General features: G+C 29.0%; 1 protein-coding gene across 1 annotated transcript in view; it reads left to right on the top strand.

Moving 5' to 3' along the window:
• Rubicon (run domain Beclin-1-interacting and cysteine-rich domain-containing protein rubicon) overlaps window positions 1–21,314 on the top strand; it is a 51,393-nt gene extending 30,079 nt beyond the window's left edge. Inside the window, exons 13-18 of the mRNA XM_035352085.2 lie at window positions 1,400–1,464; window positions 5,606–5,906; window positions 11,275–11,353; window positions 13,172–13,340; window positions 13,426–13,498; window positions 15,550–21,314. Coding sequence (XP_035207976.1) covers window positions 1,400–1,464; window positions 5,606–5,906; window positions 11,275–11,353; window positions 13,172–13,340; window positions 13,426–13,498; window positions 15,550–15,598 — 736 coding nt within the window. The 3' untranslated portion in view covers window positions 15,599–21,314. The remainder of the gene's footprint in view (window positions 1–1,399; window positions 1,465–5,605; window positions 5,907–11,274; window positions 11,354–13,171; window positions 13,341–13,425; window positions 13,499–15,549) is intronic.
• Window positions 21,315–25,157: the final 3,843 nt, after the last annotated feature.

The raw sequence follows: 25,157 nt of genomic DNA, 5'->3' as shown, positions 1-25,157 counted from the left end.
ATTCACTTGGCGAACTTCTTAATTTATAGCAACCTATTTTTCTTTCCTTTTTTTCATTGTACAGGAATGGGAAAAAAGTCATCATTCATACTTTCAAATAATTTTAACAAAGTACATAAACCACATTTGCCTTTAGTATAGCTTATAACAAATATGCCAAATTCTAAAATGTGCCGATATGTAAATTCACGTATATCTTAGGAAATTTTGAATAAAAAAACTCCAATTTTTTGTAGGTATGCTTAGAAATACATCTACTTTAAGATGATGTATAGTTAAGCACCACTAACAGTGTAACAGTCATTGAGTTGATGTTTAAGGTGTGGACATCATTTGTGTTTATGAATTTTTGATTTTGTGTTTGTTGTTATTTTGATGTATTCAAAGTTTTAAAATTGTTTGAACAAGTTTAAAGGTATGTATTATTGCATAAAATTGTTATTACACATTTGCCTATCTCTCTCTCCCTCCCCTTTTTTTTTGTAAAAGTTACTAATATTTTTTAAAAAATTTGAATAAAAACAGTTAAAATTTTTTTAGTTATTTTTCCTATTTTATTTGATATCAATTCTAATGTGTTTTTGACTTTAAAAATACAAATAAAAATTCATGCATTTAAGGGTTAAGGAATATATTGCTTATCCCATGACTGAAAAGGATAGCTGCAGAGCACAAAATTTGTGCGCTATCTGCAAAAATGTCCAGCATGCAAGTAGAAGAATTTCAGAGTGTGCAGGAAAGAAGTGATGAAAAGAATGACACATAAATCTGAAATTAATGCATTTATTACATTGTGGTTTACATAGCTGGGAAGGAGAACGTTTTAGTAATGTCTATGTCAACACCATTTGTAGCTTAGGCTGTGTCAAGGCAATACTCTTATTCCACATATTTGAATAGCATAATGTTTAGTTACATACAGCATTACTAGAACCTAGTGTGACCTAGTGCTTTCTTTTTGGTAATTCAAGTGCATAAATCTAAGAAATCAAGTCTGCTGTGTGCTAATTTTTTTGGTGAAATAAACTTTTTGAGTTCTCCTTCCCAATTATGTAGACAAAAGTGCAATAAACACATTGATATCAGATATTTATGTCATTCTTTTCTATTCCATCTTTTACCATATACCCTGTACTCTCTACTGTAACGTTTTAGTGATATTTTAAAACTAAGAAATTTTCCTTTAATGTATATCAAATTGATATAATATTTATAGGTGCAAAATCATGCTGTTCTGGTTCATATCAGATTGTTATTTACATAATGCTGTACTTTTTGTAGCCAATCAATATGTCAGTGATTATATATAAGATAAAACATTGTTCGAAACTAAGTATATTTTTTTGTCAGTAAAACATTTTAAAATAAACTAAAATTAATTAATAATTTTTTTGTGCAGGAGGAAAGATATTTTAGCAAAACAAAAGTACAGATGTGCTGGATGTGGGATGAAAATTGAAAGACGTAAGAAAATATGTAAATTTAAAAATTATGTTTAAAATGTATTACATATAGTTCATGCATGTGTAATAAGTGAGCTGGTATAATTTACAAGAAGCTCTTTTCTTTTAGTATTTTGATTAAATGTACGTAACATGCTGCTATAAAAATTTTTGTTTTCAATAAAAATTGTTAACTTTATTATTATGAATAGAAATTGATTTCAAAGCATTTTTGTTTTTAAGATGTGATATTATTTTTACCTTGGCTTTCATTTTTATGTTTTGGCACATAGTACTTGTAAATACAGTTATTTAAACTTCTGGATTAGTTTATTCCTTATTAAAAAGGCTGGAATTGTATTACATGATTCATGAAGCTTTAATTTGAATGTTAATGCATTAATGGAATTTAATTTAGTTATGCTTACATTTATAATTGTAATGTATTTTGAAAGTCAGTGATGGATTTAAATGTTGAAAATAATGCAATATATAATGCAGAATTTTTATATGTATTTATTAAAGCATCAATACTCTTGTAAAGAAATTTAGTTTCAATTATTGTATTTAGTATTTTTTTTTTTTTTGACTAAATTAACTGTGACAAAATATGAAATAACAAGATATGGTAATCCTATGATATTTAGCAGTTTGTATGTATCAAGGATTTTCAGCCAGTTCTTAATTTCAAAGGAGGAATGCATTCAGATTTGTATTTAGCTGTTAAATATTTAGTTTTAGTTTATGAATATAAAAAACTACTTTTGTTAAAGTTTTGGTATTTACCATCATTTTCTATACTTTTTGTCGTTTATTTTATGAAACATGTTTAAAAGTAATCTAATTAAATGTTTTAAAAAAAACGTATGATTTAAAAATGTAACAAAAATATGTTTATTCAACATTCAACATTTGCCAGTATAAGTGAGAAATAAGGATATTTAGCAGATATTTCATGCATTCACTAAGCGACCTTTATGAATGTTGATATTCACACGAGAATGTCAACATTTTTCAGATTTCAGTCTTTCATTGTAAAAAATATATATATGTATATAATGTTGTATGATCTTAAATTCTTTTAGTGCGAAATATATTTTTTACCATGATACATATATCATACAAAAATATATTATTTGTTGTTAGAAAATGCATATATGTTAAGTATATATATGTTCCATTAACATGTATATATGCTATTAGAAATCTATGAAAGGTGGCATTCTATGGAGTATTTAGGCATTTTATAGAATGCTGAAAACTGGAAGGCAATATATGAATTGATTAACATTTTACACATTTTCTAGACATTCTGTAGCATGCCAAATGACGAACCAGCAAAATGTGAAATAAATCTCAGAGTGAAATACAAAGTTCCTAAGTATGAAATATCATTGCATTAAAAAAGGAATGAAGTATAATTCAATATGTCATTCAAACGTACAAAAATGCAAGAACTAGATTAATTTTAATTCCTTTTTTATATGGAAATAGTGTGTTTTTGTTTTTTTTTAATAAGTAAGGCATACATTTTGTGTTGTGCAACTGATATTTTTCTTTACATATTTTGAATGAAAGTTTTTACTTTCCCTCCTTTATTATTTTTTCAAAATAACATTTCTATTTTTGAGCAATGCACATCTTTTAAACATTAGCCTTATCATGACCTTTTTTTTCATATTTAGCCTAAATAGCATTTGTTATTCTATAGAATGCTTAGGTATTATATACAATATCTAGCAAAAGTACATAATAATTCTAATTCCTTATAATTTTTGTTAAAATGCCAGGCATTTTTAAAAATACCTAGGTATTCTGTTTGAGACTACTTGATGTTCAGTGTGCACTTATTGCAGGATTGAAGGTATACAAAAGCATTAAAATAATTTAAAATTAAATAAGTTTTATTTATTATAAATTGATTACTAAGCAAAATAGAGAATAATATATTGAAATATGCTTAGTGAATTTTTCTCATTGTATTCTCTATTCTGAGCCTGATCATATTTGTTTGATTCAGGCAAATGTTACCGTACTTTTGACGTGCTTTGGTAGAAAGCATGATTTTTATTGTTCTGTTGTCCTTTGAATCTGTACTTTATGCTTTGCAGTATAAGTACAGTATTTCATTGCTGTTTCTTCCTAGAACTTAAGGCATGTTAGTCTATTATTTTCCTATGTAAAAGAGGAACAGAAAATATGGTATAAATATATAATGTTTTTCTTCTTTTTCATAATCAGATCCATCATAATAATTACATCTTTTAGAGCATTTTTTGAATGATTTTAGAACATGAAATAAATTACTTTGTGATCTGTTTTAGTAGTGTTGTTATGGTGCTTTTGACTTTTTTTTTCTGAAATAAAACCCTTTTTCTCATGCTTTTTAAAGTTGAGAATGCCCAGAATCATCAAAGGCTACGAGCTAGGTGAAAAGCTTATTAGTGCCACCTCATTTAATTTCTGGGTGTTGCATATCAATGCAACTTCTTTACAAACTGCCAGATTTTCGGAATGTGTCAAACTCTGGCAACCATGCATATAAAAATTCTTTGGTTATAGCAAATAGTAGGCAATGTTGCCATTTTCTCCCTGATAGCTGTTTCAGCTGTTTTTTAGATAAATCAGGATTTTTTTTGTTTTAAAGTCAATTATTAAATATGAGCTTTTAGTAGAGTCATTAGATTATTTTGAAGCAGGACAAATGTGCAAATGAGCAATGCCCTTGTCGGGACTCGAACCTGGACTTCTCGAATACGTGCCAAGTGTGCTACTCGTACTTCACAGAAGCATGCAAAAAGGAGGAAGAAAATACCTTATAATGTAATATACTTTTGGGGGGATAATTATCAGTAATTATCAGTCATAATTCTTTTCCTTCTGTAGAAGACTACAAAACTGCATCAAAGTATCAGTTTCTGACGGTGTTATTAATGTCGTAGTAGCAAGATGTAGTGGCCGTTGTCATGTAGTAAAATGTATTGTTTCACAACGAAATCTGTTCTTCTCTTCCTTATAAATCAATGAAAATGGGTTTTAAGATATGTACATTATAGTTTACCGTTCACTTGGGTAATGTTTGTTTTGGGTTGGCAGTGTCCACATGCCATAGCTGTAAGGGATACTCTGGCAATTACATGCTTCATTGATCACTTGAGTGCTACCATTTTTAAGTGTGCCTCTATCTCTGAAATACAGAAAGATGGCTAGGTATTTTGCGACCATGTATATGCTGTAAAATTTTAAATGTTTCATTATTTTTTTTTTTTTTTGTATTATTCTTTATTGCTACATTTTCTTGGAGACTTCTTCCTTGGAGACTTTCACAACAAAATGTTCTAGGTGCTTTTACATAGCGTGACCAAAGGCCATGGCTATCCAGCTGTAGATTCAGACTCATCAATACATGTTCTTTGCAAAATCCAATACACAGTTGTCACATCAAAAAAAGAAATGGAAAAAGGGGGGGGGGACAGAGGCAATCCTGAAACCTTTTAATCAGCCCTTGTAATGCATTTTTTATAACTTTATTTAATATTGTTTACAGCTTTCTGTATATATCAATCTTGCTATATTTATATACATAAATAGTGTGATAACACCATGCTCAGTACTATCTGTAGTTTCATGTAGCTGCTTTAAACGTTACCCATGGATGTGGAAGCCCTAATCATATTTTGTAAAATTACATTGCATTTAAAATGGATTAATTTATTTGTTAAAAACAATTTTTAAATGTGTTTGGCAACTTGGTGGTGGTTTAGCAATTAAGAGTGTATTGCATGGTGATCCAGGGAGTGGTTTGTGCATGTCATATGAAGTTTTGGATGTTTAAAAATACGTAACAGTTTGAATTCTCACTTTAAACCTTAGGTTCTACATCACGTTGTGGAGCCCTGGTACATTTCCTCATTGGTGGTGGAAAATGTTTTCGAGGTATCGAAAATCGCAATTCGATAACATTTAAAATTCCTTGTAAATGCTATAGCAGTAAAAAAGTATGATGTCTGAGCAATTTTATAATATATTAGGTTTTACCAAATTATAAGTTTTTATTTCGGAAATAAGTTTTGATACTCTTTGCTTTATTCTATAATAAAATGTATAGTTTTTTTTCATTTAAATTTTGTAATATATTAAAAAATACTTTAAAATCTTTTCAGATTATATTGACAGATTTCGTTACTGTGATTATTTTGGGAAGTACTTTTGCCAGTGCTGCCACAATAACAGCTTAGCATACATTCCTGGACGAATTCTCTGGAAATGGGATTTTACTAAATATTATGTGTCCAAATTTGCCTGGGATCTTCTTGACCAGATGTTTTTAGATCCTCTGTTTAGTATTATTGACATTAATAATAATTTATACAAAAAAATTCGACAACTAGATGTTTGCCGTGCCTATAGAATGCAACTGTTTTATTTAAAGCATTTTATGAGAACATGTCGAAAAGCAGAAATGTAAGTATTCATCTACTTTACATTTGTTATTTTATACGTTTTATAGTTACCATGCTGCAATTTATTTGTTCAAGAAGAGATACTTTTTCATATCAAAATTTTTTTGTCAAAATTAAAGAACATAGTATTTTACACCAATTTTTTTTTCTGTCAAAAGGCACAGGCCAAATGAATTACAGTGTGAGGACTAATTTTAAGATTTGTGTTAGTACAACAAACCATGTGGTTTATCGTCTTTAGTCAGTGTATTAATTTGCACTTTATATGTATTCAGTTTTAAAATACTACTAATTATTTTTTAATTATTGAGAGAAGTTCTATTATTTTGTTGCATATTAATCATTTTTTTATCTCAGTTTAGGTCAGTGTATATACAGATTTATATAAAAAATAATTTTACTTAGATTATGAAAGTACATTTTTTTTGAATTGATGTAAGATCATTGTTAACTATTATTAACATTGTTAATTCCTTCTAACATTTTTTGAAAAGTTTTCTTGTTTTATTAGAATGAATAGTATAAATTTAGGTTTAATTTTATCTTGATCTATTAACTATTCAGTGCCTTTTCCCCCTTAACTTTTTTATTAATATTATTTTTGAATAGATTAATTTTTGTTATACTTGTTCAGTACTTCCATTAAATATCTATTACAGTCAAAAGTCATTAATCCGGACTCGTCGGGACTTCGGCGATTCCGGATTATCGATTTTTCCGGATTATAGATCATCAGTTTAAATCTCGTAAGATGGCATGCAGAAATTCTAAAATTAAAAATATGAAACCGTAATTTATGAAATAAAGAACAATTATGATCTAAAGGGTATTAAAATTTGCAAAAAGAAAAAGCTTAATATTTATTTGTTTACTTTATTAAACATTTCTTTCAATGTAAGTTGTTTAAGTTTTGCTTCATTTCATGTGATAATACTTTCTCTTTAATTCTATTAAACAGATATAATTTCTTGTTCAATTACAAAGTTCCGCTGTTCAAGTCCTATAATTGCTGTGTTGAGAACACCGACTAATTTGTCAATCGAAATTTTTTCGTTTTCACTAACCTCTGTCACTTTCTTCGCTATCGGAAGCGAATTATAATGACGAGGAACTTGTTTTAAATCATATCAAAGACGGAGCACATCGAGATGAAATACTAATTTGGTAAGGAATTACAAGCCAAATAAAATAAAAACATCTGCCCTGAAGATAAGGATAGTGCTGACAGATCAACTTCCAATTCATTACGCGCCCGCTGCCGCGTTCCCCCCGCCGAGCAGCGTGAAATTGATAAACAGATTTCGGATTTCAAAACATACTTTCGCTTTAGATCCTTTACATATTAACAAATATATATCAGAAATTCTATTTGATATAATCGAAAGTTTAAGCTTACTTTTATAAAATTGCTCTTACAGTCTGCAAAAAATAATAAGCCGGATCCAATTCGAAAATTAAGGAACAACGCTATCATCAACATTAACTGAAATAGATAATTAGATAATTTTAGCTTATACGTCCATTATACATAAAACGCGCACACGAAAACGTATTCTGCACTTGCGCACACTCATATGCGCAGTCGTAAAAGGTCTTACGCGCACGCGTTAACACCTATGCGCATGTGTCAACACGGCGCATGCGCAGAAAGTTTTTAGTTTTGAGGTCCGGATTATAGATCATTCCGAATTATGGGTGTCCGAATTAACGACTTTTGACTGTATAAAATGCAGCACAAAGTTTAAAATCTGAACATCCAGTATCTGAAATGATCTAATATCCATATCTTCGGGCCACCAAGGGGAAAAAAAATTCCCTTATATAAAGTCTAGGAAGGAGAATATAACACTCAAAAGCAGGTGTAACATAAAAGGGATTTTTCTCCCAACAAACTGACTTTCAGACTCCTGCTGTTAGATAATCAAAAACCATGGCCAATGACAATACATTGCTGTTGACATTAGTCACAAACACACTTTTGGCTCTTGAATGGTTGTGTGGGGGGGAGCATTTTAAAATGACCTAAATAATTAGCAAAGCCCCAAGACATTCCTTTGGAATAGGATGTCTCTCACAGCAAGTTCACTCTTCCGTAACTTTCTGATTGAAGCTGCTTATTATCTTGTTCTGTCTATTATTATGAATTTTATCAAAATTACACTTTTAGTAAATGGTTATGCTTCTATCATACTTTTCCCTTGAAACTATATATTCATTAATCAACTGGTGAATATTGGAATTTTGCAGACACTGAAAGTAAAAAGATATAAAGTAGCTTTTTAAAAACAGATGCACCAGTAAGATCACCCAAGAGTTCTAGAAATATTTTAATGTAAAATTTGATATGTGTGGGCATTACAAGATCATGAGAGGATGTGTTTGCAGATATTTTTGAAAATGCTTGGCATAATGTATATCTAACTACATTTAAAGCTCAACTATCTGGAATACTCAGGAAATGCCAAACTCTGAATGTGTGAAAATTCTGATTAGTTGAGCTCTTTTCTAACATGAATTCTATATATATAAAATGGAATTCATGTTAGAAAAGAGAAATGGGAAAATATTCTGCCCTAAAATTATAACTTAAAAAAAAAAGGGGGGGGAGAAAAAGATCTTATTTGTTATCTACTAATATACCTGAACCCTACATTTAAAATTATATATGATTTAAAAAAATGTATTTATGTCTTATGAAAGCTAACATATTTCATAGGCCTCAAGCATGAAAATAGAACATCTGATCCAATTATGAATCCTACCATATATGAAAGTTCACAGAGATGTTGCTAGTCATTTTAGCAGTTTAAGAAGAAGATTGTTCTTTATTTAGTAAAATAATAGAGATATAAATTATGGATATAGCATTAGAAAACAACTTAAATTTCTTATCATAATTTTTCATCTTATGTGTCCATGGTTTATCTGTTTCCAAAGTTGCATATTGCTTTTTTATGCTCATTTGAGTATAAACTTTGAAAATACTTCATTTCGTGTAGTCCCAAATATTAATAATTTTTTTTTCAAAATGCAAGGATAAAATGGAATTTTTACAGCTTACGGAGAATTGATTTTACATCAAGCAAAATGAACTTGTGATTGTGTTTTGATGTCATGCATATTCATTTTTGGCTCAAAATCACATTGTTTAGTGCAATGTATGCATGTTTCTAGTATTATGAGTTATATTAGGGCATTACAAGTTTTTTTTAATATTGTTATTATTATTTTTTTTAAATTTTGAAATATTATCATAACTTGATTTTCACCGTTAGTTGAATGCTGTATAGTTAGGCTTTTGCAGTACCAAATTTTCTGATTGTGATGAAACCATGACTTTAAAGGTTTTTGGATATTATAAGTTAAAAGTGAAATTTTCCAATTAATAGAATAGTAAGAAGAAATGCCAATTAAAGATGATACAACTGAAGCCTTACATTGTGATGACAGTGCTACAGTATTTCAGTTAATGAAATAGCAAACATCTCTAGTATGCTTTTAAATCCAGAAAATATCACTATTTCTACATGCCATCTGTCTAGATTAAACTGATGATTTAAAATGTGAAAATTTCCAAAGTCTGGAATCATTGGGACTTCAACTTTTCTGGATCTCAGATCTTGACAATTTTGGATCTCAGTAATTTTTTACTGTTTACTATCTTGACTATGACATGTGAAAAAAAGAGATTGTTACAAATCACTGTGTTTGATATATATATATAGAGAGAGAGAGAGAGAGATTTTGCATCCAGAATAGAAGTTGCATCTGTAAATTTTTTTAATTTACAAACAAAAACTGTAGCTGTTATGAAATTGAAAGTCTATAAAACTGAAATCGTATTTTTACCTCTTTGTGCAAAATAAAGGAAGTATTGTAATCTAAAAAATTTTAGGGTGTCATTTTCACCGTTATCGAATGCAATTTAATGATGTTTTTGCATGACATCTGTACGTAAGAACAGAATAAAGGACTCTTTTGGGTTGCAAAAAGGATTTAAATTGGATTCAGAAGAGATTTCTTCATGATGTCTGTACGTACATATGTATCTTGCATAACTCAAAAACGAGTAGCCTCAGAATGTTGAAATTTTGTATATAGGGCTACTATAACATGTACTTGTGCTCGTCCCTTTTTTCTTGCAATTGGCTGTACCAAAAGTATATAAATATATATATGTATATGTAACAAATGGTATGTAAATATGTATATGTAACAAACATTCTCTATTTGTAAAAAGCAAATTAAAGTTAATAAATTTAAATTAAATTTAATGCATTTATTTTTTAAATATATATATATATATAGTGTATACCCACTTTGTTACTCAGCTCTATGAGCTCAGTTTATTTTATTCTTATATGTTGGTAAATTATGTGTTTTTTGCTTTAAAAAGTTTGAATTATGTTGTTCTTATCTTTGGTTAAGTTTTTTATGCCTTTAGTTAAATCTGCATGGAATAGTTGTATAATTATCAATAATTTAAAAGTTGTTTAACTGAGGCTAAGTCTCTTTGTTTTACTATAGCAGCCATATTTGTTTACATTTTAAAATCTTAGTAGAATAATTAATTCAGTTTCTGCATCTTCTCTGTCTTGATGTTTTGCCAAATGGGACCAAAAGTAAACTTTCAGTTTTTTGCACTGAAAAATCTGCCTTCTTGCCCTCTGGCCGAATTGCTTGTTTTTACATAGAAACTCAAATTTTAATTATAAACATTTTTTTAAAAATTGTTTTAACTGTATTTGGTGTTTTATATTTTTCTATGTTTTTCAATTTTTAATAAAGATATTTTAAGGTTTTATGTATTTTTCCCTTGCTGCGAAGTGAGAACTGAATTAATTGAATAAGAAATATATTTCTAATGAAATTCGAGGAAATAAGTTTAAATGAAATGCAGCAAAAAATGCGTATAATATAATATTTTGTATAAGGAATTCATGTAGTCTACACATCAGATTTTTTCTTGTCTGAAAAGTTCAGTTAAATTTATATTCTCAGCTATTTTAATTGTGGGTGATGTATCTCAGCTTGTGCATGATGATGATGAAGTTGCTTTGATTCTGTAAAATTTCTATTTTGTTCTAATGTTACTGCAAGTTTACCTCAACTGGGGATTAATTCCAGCACCTCTCAATGTGCATATGAGTTCTGTATTAATGAAAGTTTATAAGTCATTGCCTTCTAAAAAGAAGGGTCCATCCAAACTATAGCAAATTTGATATCTTAATTAGAAATATAACATAACTGTCTTACAATTTGATTATCTTGATTAGAAGTATAACACTGTATAATCATTATTAATTAAAAAATATAACAAGTTTATCCCCATGAATTTATCTATCTCAAAATTTAATTTTATTTCTTAGGATTCATGCTGCTCTGGAGAAACAGCATCATCATATTTTATTTGAACCACATTTGTATTCTCTTAGTGATCTTGTTCAGGTAAATGTTGACATATATAATTTTATTTAAAGAAATAAATCCCTAATTTTTATTTTAGAATAAAATGTAAATGTTTAAAATTAAATGAATAATCATATAAAAATATTACCAAAAAGTGTTTCTTCGTATTTCTCTTAATTAATGGCATAATAAAGTAAATTTTAATCAATATTTTTTATATATTCTTTTTGCTCTATGTGTATGTTGTGTCGCTTCCGGGCACATATAAATGATTTTGTTTCAGAATAATGTGCAACATTTTAAATCATAAAATTTAAGCTGCATTAATCATTCCCAAAACAACAACTTTTTAAGTTCTACAAGTTCAATAAATGCTTTATAATTTTATTAAACAATAAATGCTCAATAATTTAATAATAACATTATAATCAGTCAACTGTTTATTTTGTGCTATTCATGTAACTTAGAGCTCTAAAACATTATCAGAAACATTGTGGTATGGAGTATCTTCTTAAATAATTAATTCTGTTTGTAGTTTTTAACATAATTCATATTTATTCTTAGAAATGCTACAAATGGTTTTTTGAGGGATGCTTTGATATGAATGTATTTGTACATAATTGATTCTACATAAACTGTCAAGAGATGAAAGAATCTCTTCTGATTTCTTTTATGGTGATAAAATTATTATATCAGTACATCAGATATTTAGGTACTTTTCCCTTTTGCTAGCGCAAAACTCGCCAAGCAGACTTTATTGGCGATAGTATACAATATACACATAAAAAGTTGTTAACAAATGTTAATTCTAAGAATTTTTAATTTTGAAGGAATACATATTTTAATATCATTTAAAATTTTGTAAAAAGCCAATAAATAAAGACAATAAATTTGTAAAATAACATCAGTTTAAAAATTTACTATGCTTTCATAGTTCAACATCCTAATTTGCCAGTTCGTATCACGTGACCCCAAGTGATCTCATCTCACGTAAACTACGCTACAAAAATCTAATTCTCTCAGTAATTATCTACATTAATGTCAAGTTAAATCTTAATTTGGAATACAAGTTTAAATGCAAGAATTACTTCAATTCGTACAAATAGCTTATGTAAACCCGCAATGCTTTATTTCGCTAGTGTATTCTCTTTAGAATTGACGAATTTAACCCTTGACCTTACCTTTTCTATATTTTCGCCTTCGGTTGAGCATTGTGCTGACATTTTCATTAACTTAATTACCGTGAGTGGCCTTAGGGTATAAAATTGAACTATCTGGTAAAAATTCTATGTAATTATGTGCCAGTATTGAAAGAAACAATCAATCTAAGAATTGTCTGCGACTTGTTTTGAAAATGAGGTGTAAAAGGTTATCAGCGAGGATATTCCGTTTGGCATCAGTTGTACCATTATTGGCATCTTTATCGCCTGTGCTGGCAAAACGGAAAAGTACCAATATTTATTAGTAAAAGGTTCTAGTTTCCAGTAAGCAGAAACATAGCATGCTTTCAACCATTCTTGATTGATTTTTCAATAAAGTATACCCCTCCCATTAATCTTCAGATTGACATTGTGCTTTATAGCTTGTCATAAGCTTTTCTATCAATTTTATTTTGCAAAATATGTTCTCTGCTCTTTTTAATAATTTAAAAATTATTAGTATAATCTATGTATTGCTAAAATAAAGTAATATAGCAAAATATGAGTAGTGAACAATTATTATCCTGGGTGTAAGACAGCTCTTTGAAAAAGTGTGGTTTCTCTCAGATAGTTATGTTAACTGGAGTTATTATGGTGAGGTGAAATAGTTTTTCTTATACCTGAGTGTGAATTTTATTTTTCTCCTCTTTCTTTCAAGGTAAAGAATGGTGAGATGAGTAAGCATCTAAGTCAGCTCGTTAGCCATTGTTTAGAACATGTGAAACATTGTATATTGTGCCAAGCAAAAGGATTTGTATGTGAAATTTGTGGAAAGGATAAAGATATCATTTTCCCGTTTCAATTGGACAAAGTTGTATTATGTCAAGGTATGTCCTGTTTTGTTGATATCTGTATCAAGTTATGTAATAATTTTGTGTTCAGATTATAATGTTATTAAATTATTTCTTGCAGTTTGTGGTTCTTGTTTTCATAAACGCTGTTATAAGAATATAAAATGTCCCAAGTGTTTGCGTATTGAAGAGCGGTATGTGATGATGTTTTAATTATATTTTTAATTGTTGATTTTTTTTTTTAAATCTGTGAAGTAAGTTTAATATATTTTTTAAGTGCATTAGGCTAATATTTGTCTTAAGAAATATTATGCTGAGGTTTATTGAATGAAATGGTATTTTGATGATATTGAAACAATTTATATATTTTAAAAAATATTTGTAATTTTCTATGTATGCTCTGTAGACAAAATTTGAGATATTAATATTTTATGAAGTCATCAAATATGAATTGTATTTTGGAACTGCATAAATATTAATAAAAATTCTCTCTGTAATTTCAGTTTATAATTGACCCTTTAATTATGTAGCTGTGAGTTCAGTTTTGTTTATACTCTGATTTTTTTTCAATAAATGTATTGGACAATTATACACTCTACAGTTACTGAAAATTAAAAAAAAGTGTTATAAAATATATATAGATGTTAATCTGTTTTGTTACCATAAAATAGACAGAAATCTGTTATAAAAAGTAAAGATGTTCTATATTTTACTGTAAAAAGACTTGCAGATATCATACAGTAGTAGTGAAATATAAAGAAATATTGGGTTGATGCAAAAGTTCATTTAATTTTCAGAGATTCAAATTATGAGTAGATCTGATGCTATGGTGATTGTAATTTTCAGCCAATAAAATGTGTAAAAGCAGATAGCATATGAATACAACATGCTTGTAAGAGTAAATCATTTAGTAAAAAAAAAAAAAAAAAAAAAAAAAAAAAGAGGGGGAAAAAAGCCATATTATTGGAAGAAAAAGTTTAATTGCTTTATGTGTACTGATGATTTTCAAACTTTTATTTTGTTATAGAACTTTTCATTTTTTTAAACTTCATTTTAGTAATGCATAAAATATTTGTAGTTTTTTTTTTTTTTTTTTTTTTTTGTTATCTACAGGGAAGTATTTATGTAGCTGTGAACCAGTTAGGTAATTTATCGTGCAAACAGGTGGTATAAATGTATGGTACAGTTGAATATAGTATAGTTCTTGAAATGTATTTACTCTTATCAGGAATTTTATATCTTGTAGCTTATGAATGCAGCGGATAGTAGACATATTATATGTGTCTATTATAGAATATATTGGGTATTGTTTATATATAGAATATACTGGGTATTGTTTATATATAGAATATATTGGGTATTGTTTATTGGGTAAGCTTTTGCTGAATGACAAACCATTAAATGTTCAGTTTTTTCAGGTGTTAAAAATTACATTTGGATTTTGAACTATGCAGGGTGTAACCCACATACTTCAGTGATCATTTGTAGGAGTATTGCAATTTGATATCTTTAGTGCATTTAGTTGCTTTGCATAAAATATTTTTTTAAGCTTGGGTTGTGATATTGCATAGACATGTTAAGGAATTGAATTGAAAAAAAAAAAAAAAAAAAACATATGTACTTTAAATATATTTTGAATTGCATAAAAGAATAAATCAACACGTATCTCATTTAGATTCTTTCTGAATAAGAAATATATATTTTAAACATCTTGCTAAATGTAAGTGGATATTTGCTCATTCATTAGTAATTAATAATATAAAACCCAAATAGCACACATTTTCTTAATTCTTCAATTTAATATTGATTTTGATACAAGTACTCTCACATGTGTTTATTTTTTTATTATTATTTTTTTATCTTTGGGAAATGCATTGTCAAAATTTGTTTACTTGCAGATATTTGTTTCTTAGTTGCTTGAATGTAATTTCAATGGCTAAGTTTTTTTAATACATGTTATATAAAATATTAAACTTAGATTTACAAAATTTGTAAATGAAGTTCATTATGACCACAACAAAAACTCTTTAAATATTAGGCAGCAAATTAAGTAACTGAAAAATGTTCAAGTCAGATAGAGTGTTGTTACATTTTGAAAACGTGTTTCATACTGTGTTTTTATCCTTTTAAAAAGTTTTATTGTAAACAACCTGTATTCACAATGTTATTTATTGTTATATTAAAAGTATTTATGAGAATTAAGTATTAATGCTAATTTAATGTTAATTGCAATTTTCCTTTATAGAAAGAAGTTGATTGTAAAAATGGAAAGTGATGAAGAATTTTCAAATTAAAAAGAAAATGGATCTGTGATGTGTATAAAAATACATTGTGTGATATTTTATTTTACATTGAAATATGTTTTAGATTCAGGTAATTTTTGTTGATATTTGGGTATATTTTAAAGGTTATAATTCGTGATCAAAGTGTTCTGATAATTCAAGATATTCTTAATGTTGTATTTCAGAAACTATCTCACTAGAGGTTGCACATTTAAATATGCAATTTTCTAATTACAGAATATCAATATATTACATTAAAAATTTTTTTATATGCAAAGTGAATTCTTTTTTAATTCATTTTTATATTATTTTCCATATTTTTTTGTCTGTTTATCTGTTTCATGAATGAAATTTAAAAAAGTGTTCTTAAATGGAACTAACTTTTGTAAAACCAGATATTGTAAACAGTTTTCCATGTTTTTAACATGTTTATGAAAAAATAAATCACTGATCACTCTGTGATTTTTTTCATTTGCATTCTTTGATTGTTTGCTAGTCAGCAATTATTCAATTTAAGTGATTGAGAAGTTGTTACTTGAAGGTATGCAATGTAAAAAAAAACACCTACTTTTAGTGAATTGAAAGTCTGTAATATATTGTGGTTATATATTGAGAACATTAGGATTACATATAGGACAGAAAATAAAAGAAATGTATATCAGTATGTTTAATTCTTCAAAAAAGACTAAATGAGATATAATTTTGTGGGAACTCTTCTGTTATCAGGACCAAATTCAGAAGTGTATGTATGGGTATGTAAGCACATGAGTATGTGTGTATGTGCATATATATGTTTACACAGAGAGCTACATATACACATTTATGCATACATGATACATACATCCATACATCCATACATGCATACGTGATACATCAGTCCATTCATTCATACATGCATACATATATACATTTCTGGACCTGGTCCTGATAACAGAAAAGTACCATTTTGTGAAATAAGTTTCTTTTAATTTTATGATTGTTTTATAAATTTATTGTTTAACAATTTGATTGAACACAAATTAATCATTAAAAATCTGATGTGCTACTGTTTTCACTTATATGTTTTCACTTGTATAGTGTGTTTTATAGTATTCTGTGAGTGGGGATATGAAATTTGTGATGATGGATATTAATAATCTAGTCTAGGATTATTTGTTAAATCTTGCATTGGTTTTGCACATTGTAGATAGACTGTATATAAATCATGCAAATATTATTTTTAGTGAATTTGGAAAACAAAATGGTAATATATTAATGAAAATTTTAGAGTATAATTTATGTATAGCCTATCTATATTGTGAATATTATTTGTATGCTTTAAATTTTCTGATTAATTTTGGAGAAATGTTTTTAATACATATTCTTTAAAAAAGTTTTAGTGCTTTTATTTAAATATTATTTCATAAAATATAGAATTAAAATGATTAAACTTTGTGACTTATATAAGATCCTTCAAATATATGCATAGAGTATTTTGTGTTTTGCTGTTTTCTAACACTAACAGTGTCTTGCAGTAAAATGAATTTTATTATCATGCCCATATTTCTATTTAAAACCATATTAATCTTTTGGGATAAAGACCAAAATACCTGTAAGATCTTTAAAAAGATGGGATTTCTCACACCTAATGCTTTTCCCCTTTCAGAAAGCCCTTTGTTCTTTGCAGCAGTGGCTCTTGTATGTAGTTTGATTCATGCTTAGAAAGATGCATTTATTTCACAAAAGGAAGGGAAATGTAGGGATTATTGAACATTGACTAATTGCTAAATGGTTTTCCTAATGGAGGGAAAATTTAAAGGTTTTACATTGGACTACTCTGTGATACGCAGAAGAGAATGTATATTTCCATTATAGAAAAGGCCATTCTGTTTCTCTCTATGATAGCATATAGCTTAAAAAAAAAGTTTGAATTTTTAAATAATGATTGTAATTTTCTAAACTGTGTTTATGAACTGTTAATAAGAATTAAGTCTATTATATTTTTATATTAAAGTTATGGTATAAAACTCCTTTGCTATTTTATATATACGAGGGCTATCCAGAAAGTAGATTATGTTTTGGAATAAAAAAATAAACAAAGTATAGGAAACAAATTTTATTATATACAGATGAAAGCCACACTCAAATACTACTTTTCTACATAGTCACCATACAAATTAAGGCATTTATCGTAGCGATGTACGAGCTTGGAAATTCCTTCGTCGAAAAATTCGGCCGCCTGCGCCTTCAACCACTTCGTTACCTCTTCTTGCAGCTGTGCGTCGTCATCAAAACGCTGCATAGCCAGCCACTTCTTCATTGCTGGGAATAGGTGGAAGTCGCTCGGTGCCAGGTCGGGACTGTACGGCGGATGAGGAAACAACTCCCACTTAAAAGATTCAAGAACTTTACGAGTGACATTTGCCGTGTGGGGCCGGGCGTTGTCGTGAATCAACAAGATCTTAGAGCTCAACATTCCTCTGCGCTTGTTTTGAATTGCTCTTCTGAGTTTTTGGAGAATTTGGCAATACCTTTGAGAGTTTATTGTAGTGCCTCTTTCCAGGAAGTCCACCAAAATTACACCTTTTCTGTCCCAAAAAACAGTCGCCATCATCTTCCTTGCCGACATTGTTTGCATGCATTTCTTGGGTTTTTGGGGAGAACTTGTGTGCCCCCACTGCATTGATTGCAATTTCGTTTCACAGTTCACATGTTTCACCCATGTTTCATCACCAGTAACGATGCGATCGAGTAAAGAGTCACCATCCTTATGGTAAGCGTCCAAAAAGTTCAACGCTGCAGCCATTCGCTGATTTTTGTGGTCCTCTGTCAAGATTTTTGGAATCCATCTTGCACAAAACTTGTGGTAACCAAGCTTTTCGCTGATGATTTCGTGCAACAAACTTCGCGAAATTTGTGGAAAACTCAAAGAAAGTTCCGTTATTGTGAAATTTCGATTTTCACGGACTTTAGCATCGACTTTTTCGAGAAGTTCGGCGGTCACTATGCTGGGTCTCCCACTTCGATCTTCGTCGTGAACATTGGTTCGGCCATTTTGAAATCTTATGACCCACTGACGCACTCCACCTTCAGTGATAATGTTGTCCCCATACACTTCACGAAGCTGCCGATAGATTTCTATCGGTTTACAGTTTTTTGCAGTCAGAAACCTTATTACTGAGCGCACCTCGCAGCTCGCGGGATTTTCAATTAATTTTGAAATGTCTCGCAGACATTTCAAACCATCACAGTATCTGAACGGAGCACAGCACGAACCTCTCACTAGCACGGCTAGATGCAGACTGAGTTGCACAACGCTCTGACCCCAAGATGGCCGCGCTAGCCCCGCCCCTAGCGGACACAGACGGAAACGTAATCTACTTCCTGGATGGCCCTCGTATTTGTAGTCTTAGATTTATCAACTCTAATTCGTATTTTTACTAAGACATCTGAAGTTTTTGTCGTAGAGTTTATGAATTGATTTTCTTAAGTCTAGAAAAATTCTTGATTTCCCAATGCAAATACTGCAGTAAATAGAAAAGTTACATACTATCAAATTTCCTCTAATTTTAATTTGTTTTGCTATATATGTTATAGAAAATATTCAAAATCTTAGAAAATTTTTCCATGTAAATTTTTTTGAACAAGTAGAATTTTACATTTCTATTTTACAAAAAATGAGCAAATAATATTATTTTTCAGCTATCATTAATAGAAGGAAAGTAATTTGATAAAATATTAATTTATTTATTAGTACAAAACTGCAGTGAGAAGTATCATATTTACGCATGAATACCCTTTGTCTTTTTTACTAATTTGAATGCCTTAATAAGAGAACATGTTTAACTGTATTATAAAAATCAGAACAGTTTTTTTTATAGCAAAAAGCTTTCAAATTGCAAGATGAAAACTCTTCAGTGTTTACAATTTTTAAAGAATGGAAAGGAAGTTACAATGCAGGTAGTTGCTGTCTTCAGTGCCTCGTAAAGCTTTCATACTTCTAAAGTCGGTTTTCTTTTTCATTTCAGCATATTACTATAAAACAAAGCAAATGAACTACATAAATATAACATATTTCAAACCAAAGCAAAATTCTTTTTATGATTTATGAATGTGATCATCGCAGTTTCTGAAATTGCAAGAGAGGTTAAAGATTGGGAAAACCAGAGCCTTAATTCAGAGACTGTTGAAAGAGGTAAGTAGTTAAGTTTCCAGGAATGTCAAACTTGACATTTTAACTCAAAAAAGACATTGGTGAACATCCAATGTGGACATCCCCATCCTTTGAAACAGGGAATACTATGCCCAATATAATGGATATCTCGGTCCCAAAAGATTAAATATATGTTTCAAAATTTTTATTTCCCTCATGCCTATTATATATAATTATATGGTATTAAGTGTTTGTCATTTTATCGTCTTTGTAATAAATAAATACTTAAAAGTAACCCCTCTTTCTTTCCTTTTTTAAATTATATTTTTAACTGATAATGGTATTTGATTTTAATTTATTTAATCAAAGCTAAAAGGTTAATTATAAAAAGGAACAACATTGCATTCCTTCTAATGTAAATTGTATTTGCATTTAAATACTCCTCAAATATGTATATATTCTATGGAGCTTATATATTTATTAACCCCCTGAGTGACATGACTACCTTTATCCGATTATGAGATTTTTTGTCATATGGCTTATATTAGCTTATATTTTAAATATTTTGTTTTCTTATTTTCTTTAATGATGTAAATATCTTATGAATGGAGGTTTATGAAAATAGAGCCTTAAATAGGTAATTATGCAAATTTAGATAATAAATGCTGTTCAGATACAGATGAGCAGATAAAAAAAATCGTGTCACTCTGAGGGTTAATGTGCTTTTTAAAACACAGTTCTATGTATATTAATTATGCTTCAAGCATGGAGTTGATGACGTTGTGATATATGTGCAATGCAGTGATTTTACTAGTGTGAAGGATAAAAGAATAAAGAAATTTGATGACTGTATAGAATATATTTGATCTATTTTTTATGTACAAACTTCTTAAAAATGCTCAATATTACAGAAGTTCTTATTCTATATATTATATCAGAGAATGCCTAAGGTGTGCATTCTTATCCTTAATTTGTGCATTATAAAATAATTCATTGAAAATGCAATAATATTTTATTATAGTGAAGATTTTATAATTTAATATTTTGTAATCTCTGTCGGAATTGTAATGATTTATTTTTCTGTTATGATTATGCTTCTCTAAAATTCTTCATAAAGTTTCTACCTTTCTTTTTATCTTTATTTAAATGTAAGAGTCAATCTTCTAAGCTAAAATTGTTGTCTCTTTTGACTAATAGATTGCAAAGGACCAAATAATTAAAGGATACAACAGATTAGCCTAGAAAATTGTTTCTTGTGCCAGTTATTAGCCATAAAAATTTACAAGTCCCTTTATATTTACTTTAAATGTATATTTACTGTATGGAATATTTTAGCTATGCAATTTTTTTAATATGTTTGAAACAGTTCCTAACGTACAGAAGATACAATTTCTAGAAATATATTTATTTAAATTATTATTAATATATTTCTATTTAAATATAAAGTAACTTTATTTATATGATGTAAAAATGTTCTTCCTTATAACTTGCAGCTTGTATATTCATATTTATGCATATTTATTTTTGTACTATTGTTAGCCAAGAGCAGTGATAGATGTGACAGTGCGAATTCAATAAAAAGGTTTATACGAAGGATTGTATAGCAAAATTATCATTTCACTTTGCACAACTTTATTTAACTTTGTTCAGTATATCATTTGGATATATTTAATGTCATGCTTTTAAAATGTTATAATTTTTAGAATAATTAATTTCTTGAATGCATCAAATGTATTTTCATTTCAATATATTTATAACTATTCTGTTAAAATCACAGTTAAACATTTAATTATAATATATATTGTTTCATAAAATTGAAATCTCTTCTTTTACATTACATGAGAAGTAGTATTTAGCTTGAGATTACATTTGTTATTTTGTATATGAAAATATTTATATATTCAGAATAAAATTAAATAAGCCATTATTCATTTAGTATTTATTTGTTATTAAATCAAAAATTTAAAATAAGGTGTAAATGAATTTGATTCTTTTAAGACTTCATGATTAAATATCCATTCTTAAAATAACTCACATATATAGGAATGTTCATGATAATTATGCATGCTTTTAAAACTGCAAATGTGCTGTATTGTTAGAGCCAATTCTCTCATCTTACTTGACATAATACAGATGTTAGTTAAATTATAAACTAATGTATTTTTTCTTCTAAAATATGAAAAATCAAAGCAAAGCTTATGTAAAATATAATACAGATGTTAGTTAAATTATAAACTAATGCATTTTTTCTTCTAAAATATGAAAAATCAAAGCAAAGCTTATGTAAAATTAAATTCAAGTGAGTAGTATTTCTGAGCTTTTTGTTAAAATAAATCATTTTAAGCTCTTTGTACAAATTAATGAAAAGCAATTTCTTTTGAATACAATTTTGCTTTGCATTTGCAGTATTAAACATGTCAGTGGCCACTATGTAGCAAATGATATAATCTTAGATTGCAAATATTTTTGTGTTTTGATTTATTTTGCATTATTTCAATAGTAGGAAAGACAGACATCATCAGAGTACTTTACTTAGTGTTACCATGTTTTGTAACATTGCAGTCGTATAGTAAAACTAGAAATGATAGACCTAAGCGACAATAACAGTTAACATAAATAAATAAAAATCTCTGTATAATTAATTTGTCATAGATTATAAAATGGTAATCTAAAACTTTTTTCTTCAACTAAAATATTCTCATACTTCAGAAGATTTGGAATTAATTAAATTTTCACTGGCAGGCAAATCGCAAGATATTTGTTTTGTTACTAGATAGTTACTCATTCTGATGGTAAATATTAGTGTATTTGATTATATTCAAGTAATTCTTAAAAATTTTGGTATAAATTATGTAGATTTTGACAAGATAAGATTGGAGTGGACATACTGAATTAAGGCAGACAAGGATTATCTGCTTATCTGGGGCAGAGATCTGTAAATGTAGTTATGTTATGCATGAGGAAAACCTCATAGCAGGTCCGAGGGCGAGTCGAATGAACCTGGTAGCATGAACCAATTCAAATATGAGGCTTTTACATATGTGCACTTTTACAATAACAATAGCAATGTTTGATTGATAAACAGACCCTCATGAAACTGTAAGGTTATTTACCTTCAGTGTGTAAGAGCCTTGTGGCATTGCCACTTATCATCTGTGCCAGTAGATAGCAATGTGAGCAAGCAAACAGCAAAACACCATGGATCATGTATGAGCTAGCACTGGGACCCCATCAATGATGACCTCAAATGTGACAAGAACACACCTCCGCCTACCTGCAAAATGAACAAACTAGCTAGGTACACCCATGCACTGACCCCCAGCTAGGCACACCCATGCACTGAATTTGCAGCCCACCAATGCAGTTTGCAACCATGTGCATTACATGGGCTCAATTGTGACAACCAATCGTCTTTCTTTAAATTAAAAATGTTTGGAGGAGAGGGGATGTAGGACCAATTAAACACTCACACCACGAAGCAATTCAGATATCGGGCCATTCCATAGGTGCAGTTCTGCGATAGTGGTAATGATGTTTGACTGCTGTATAACAGATCCATGATCATACCAAAGTCATTTACCCCCTTCAAGGGCATGGAGTCCATGTAGTGCTGCACTTGCCATCTGTGGCAATAGAAGGCAAAAGGTGCAAGCAAACACCAAGAAGCATATGCAAGAAGCCTGGGACTACTACAGCCTCATACAATGAACTCATTCAAGCTTTGTGGATAAAATCCTAGGTGAACTTTGCAGATCTTAGGTGAATTGATAAATTTAATTTCTTGCGATTGACTGGTGAGCACCGATATAAAAGTATTAGAATAAACATAAAATAAGGTTCAGAAGAAAGATTTCAGAAGAAAGAATTTTCAGAAGAAAAATTTTTTCTTGTGTATTGGATATTTAAAGTACATTGCTTGCTATTAAAATTGCTGCACCAAGAAGCATTTGCAGAATCATATTTGTAAATACTTTATCATAAGATCGTCTATCAAACCATAATTTGAAACCCTATTGAATAGATCAACACATCCAAGTACACATAATTGCGACTATTTTGAGTTATAATGCTATTTGCTGAGATGAATATCCAGTTGAGAGCATCAAATGTTTATTAAAATGAATATTGACATTTCTAATTTCAGTATTAAATCAAAGTATTTTATGTACAAAAAAGTCTATGAGGAATAACATTTTCAGTTCTTTCTAGAACAGCAAATTATTTGTATATTGAGCATTTCAAAATCATTGATTGTATTTCTTTATAGATTGGTCTCACCGTTCGTACATTCTCGATACACCGTTTACGGTGATGATCTATGGCATTGCAGATGTTAAACCATATGTTCAGACACTTGGTAGTGTGCAACTGTCATGTAGTTAATTAATTAAATTTTATCCTAATTTCAGACCCATCAGTAATTGTTTTAAGTAATTTCATTAAATGTAATATCAGTAATTTTCCTTAATTTTAAAGCGAACACATTCATAAGTAACAAGTTCCACTGAGCGTCTTATGTAAATTTTGACTATTATTCAAAATAAAAAATACAAGTAATTAATCACTTTGACCGGGTTATATCATACTTAAATTTGATTAAGAAAAATTATCTGACTTCTGATAATTTAAAATGGGTGACTTTTATGTGAGTATTTCACCCTAATTGCTGTAACACCCCATATCTCAGGAAGAACAATTCATTAGGCATAAAAAACACAGAATTTTCATAAGGTATAAAAACACATAGTTTTCATAAGGCATGAAAAACACAATATGTTTATAAGTGAATATCTTCGGAGAAAAACCAATTATATCCATTTTTTATGAAAATTGAAACAATAATACCATCTAGTGGGCAATAGGAATAGCTTCAACATTATGAATCGCTTCAGAAGAAAAAGTATTCATGTCTGTAACTGTAACCGAGGAAGGATTTTGCGTATTGGGGAAAGGAGACACTGTGAGTGAACACAGCTTCCTTCCATTTTCACTTCACTCATGGGCACAATTCCCAACAGGGAATTTTCAATTTATTTTTCCTTTTTCTTTCTATAAATCCTTTTCAATTTTTTAAAGTATTTTCTTATTAATTTTAAGTTATTTATTTAAATTTCATTTTATTCCAACTTTTCTTCCTGGCTTTTCAAACTTGTATAAAAGTAAGAAGTTGCCTTCTGTCTATATACCTTTCTTTCACTCCTAAGCTTGATTTTTCGCCATGTGGGTAGATCTTGTTAGCGCGTGCAAAGTAAAACAAAGGTTTACTTTGTCTGTCTGTCAGATTTTTTCCCCGTGACAAGAGAGAAGAATCATATATGCTAACTTCTTTTACCAAGCTTATTCATATTCGTTCTTCTCTCTTGTAAAGACGACCCGATCCAGTTCTTCAGTAGTGCTTATGCACATCGCAAATAAAAAGACTCAATGCAAGTTTCTATT

Source organism: Stegodyphus dumicola, chromosome 3, assembly GCF_044657685.1.
Source record: "Stegodyphus dumicola isolate Sdum_Otavi_A_Nest chromosome 3, ASM4465768v1".
In the NCBI taxonomy this organism is placed as follows: Eukaryota; Metazoa; Arthropoda; class Arachnida; order Araneae; family Eresidae; genus Stegodyphus; species Stegodyphus dumicola.
The sequence above is the reverse complement of the archived record's forward strand: the minus strand, read 5'-3'. Positions and strand labels throughout refer to the sequence as shown.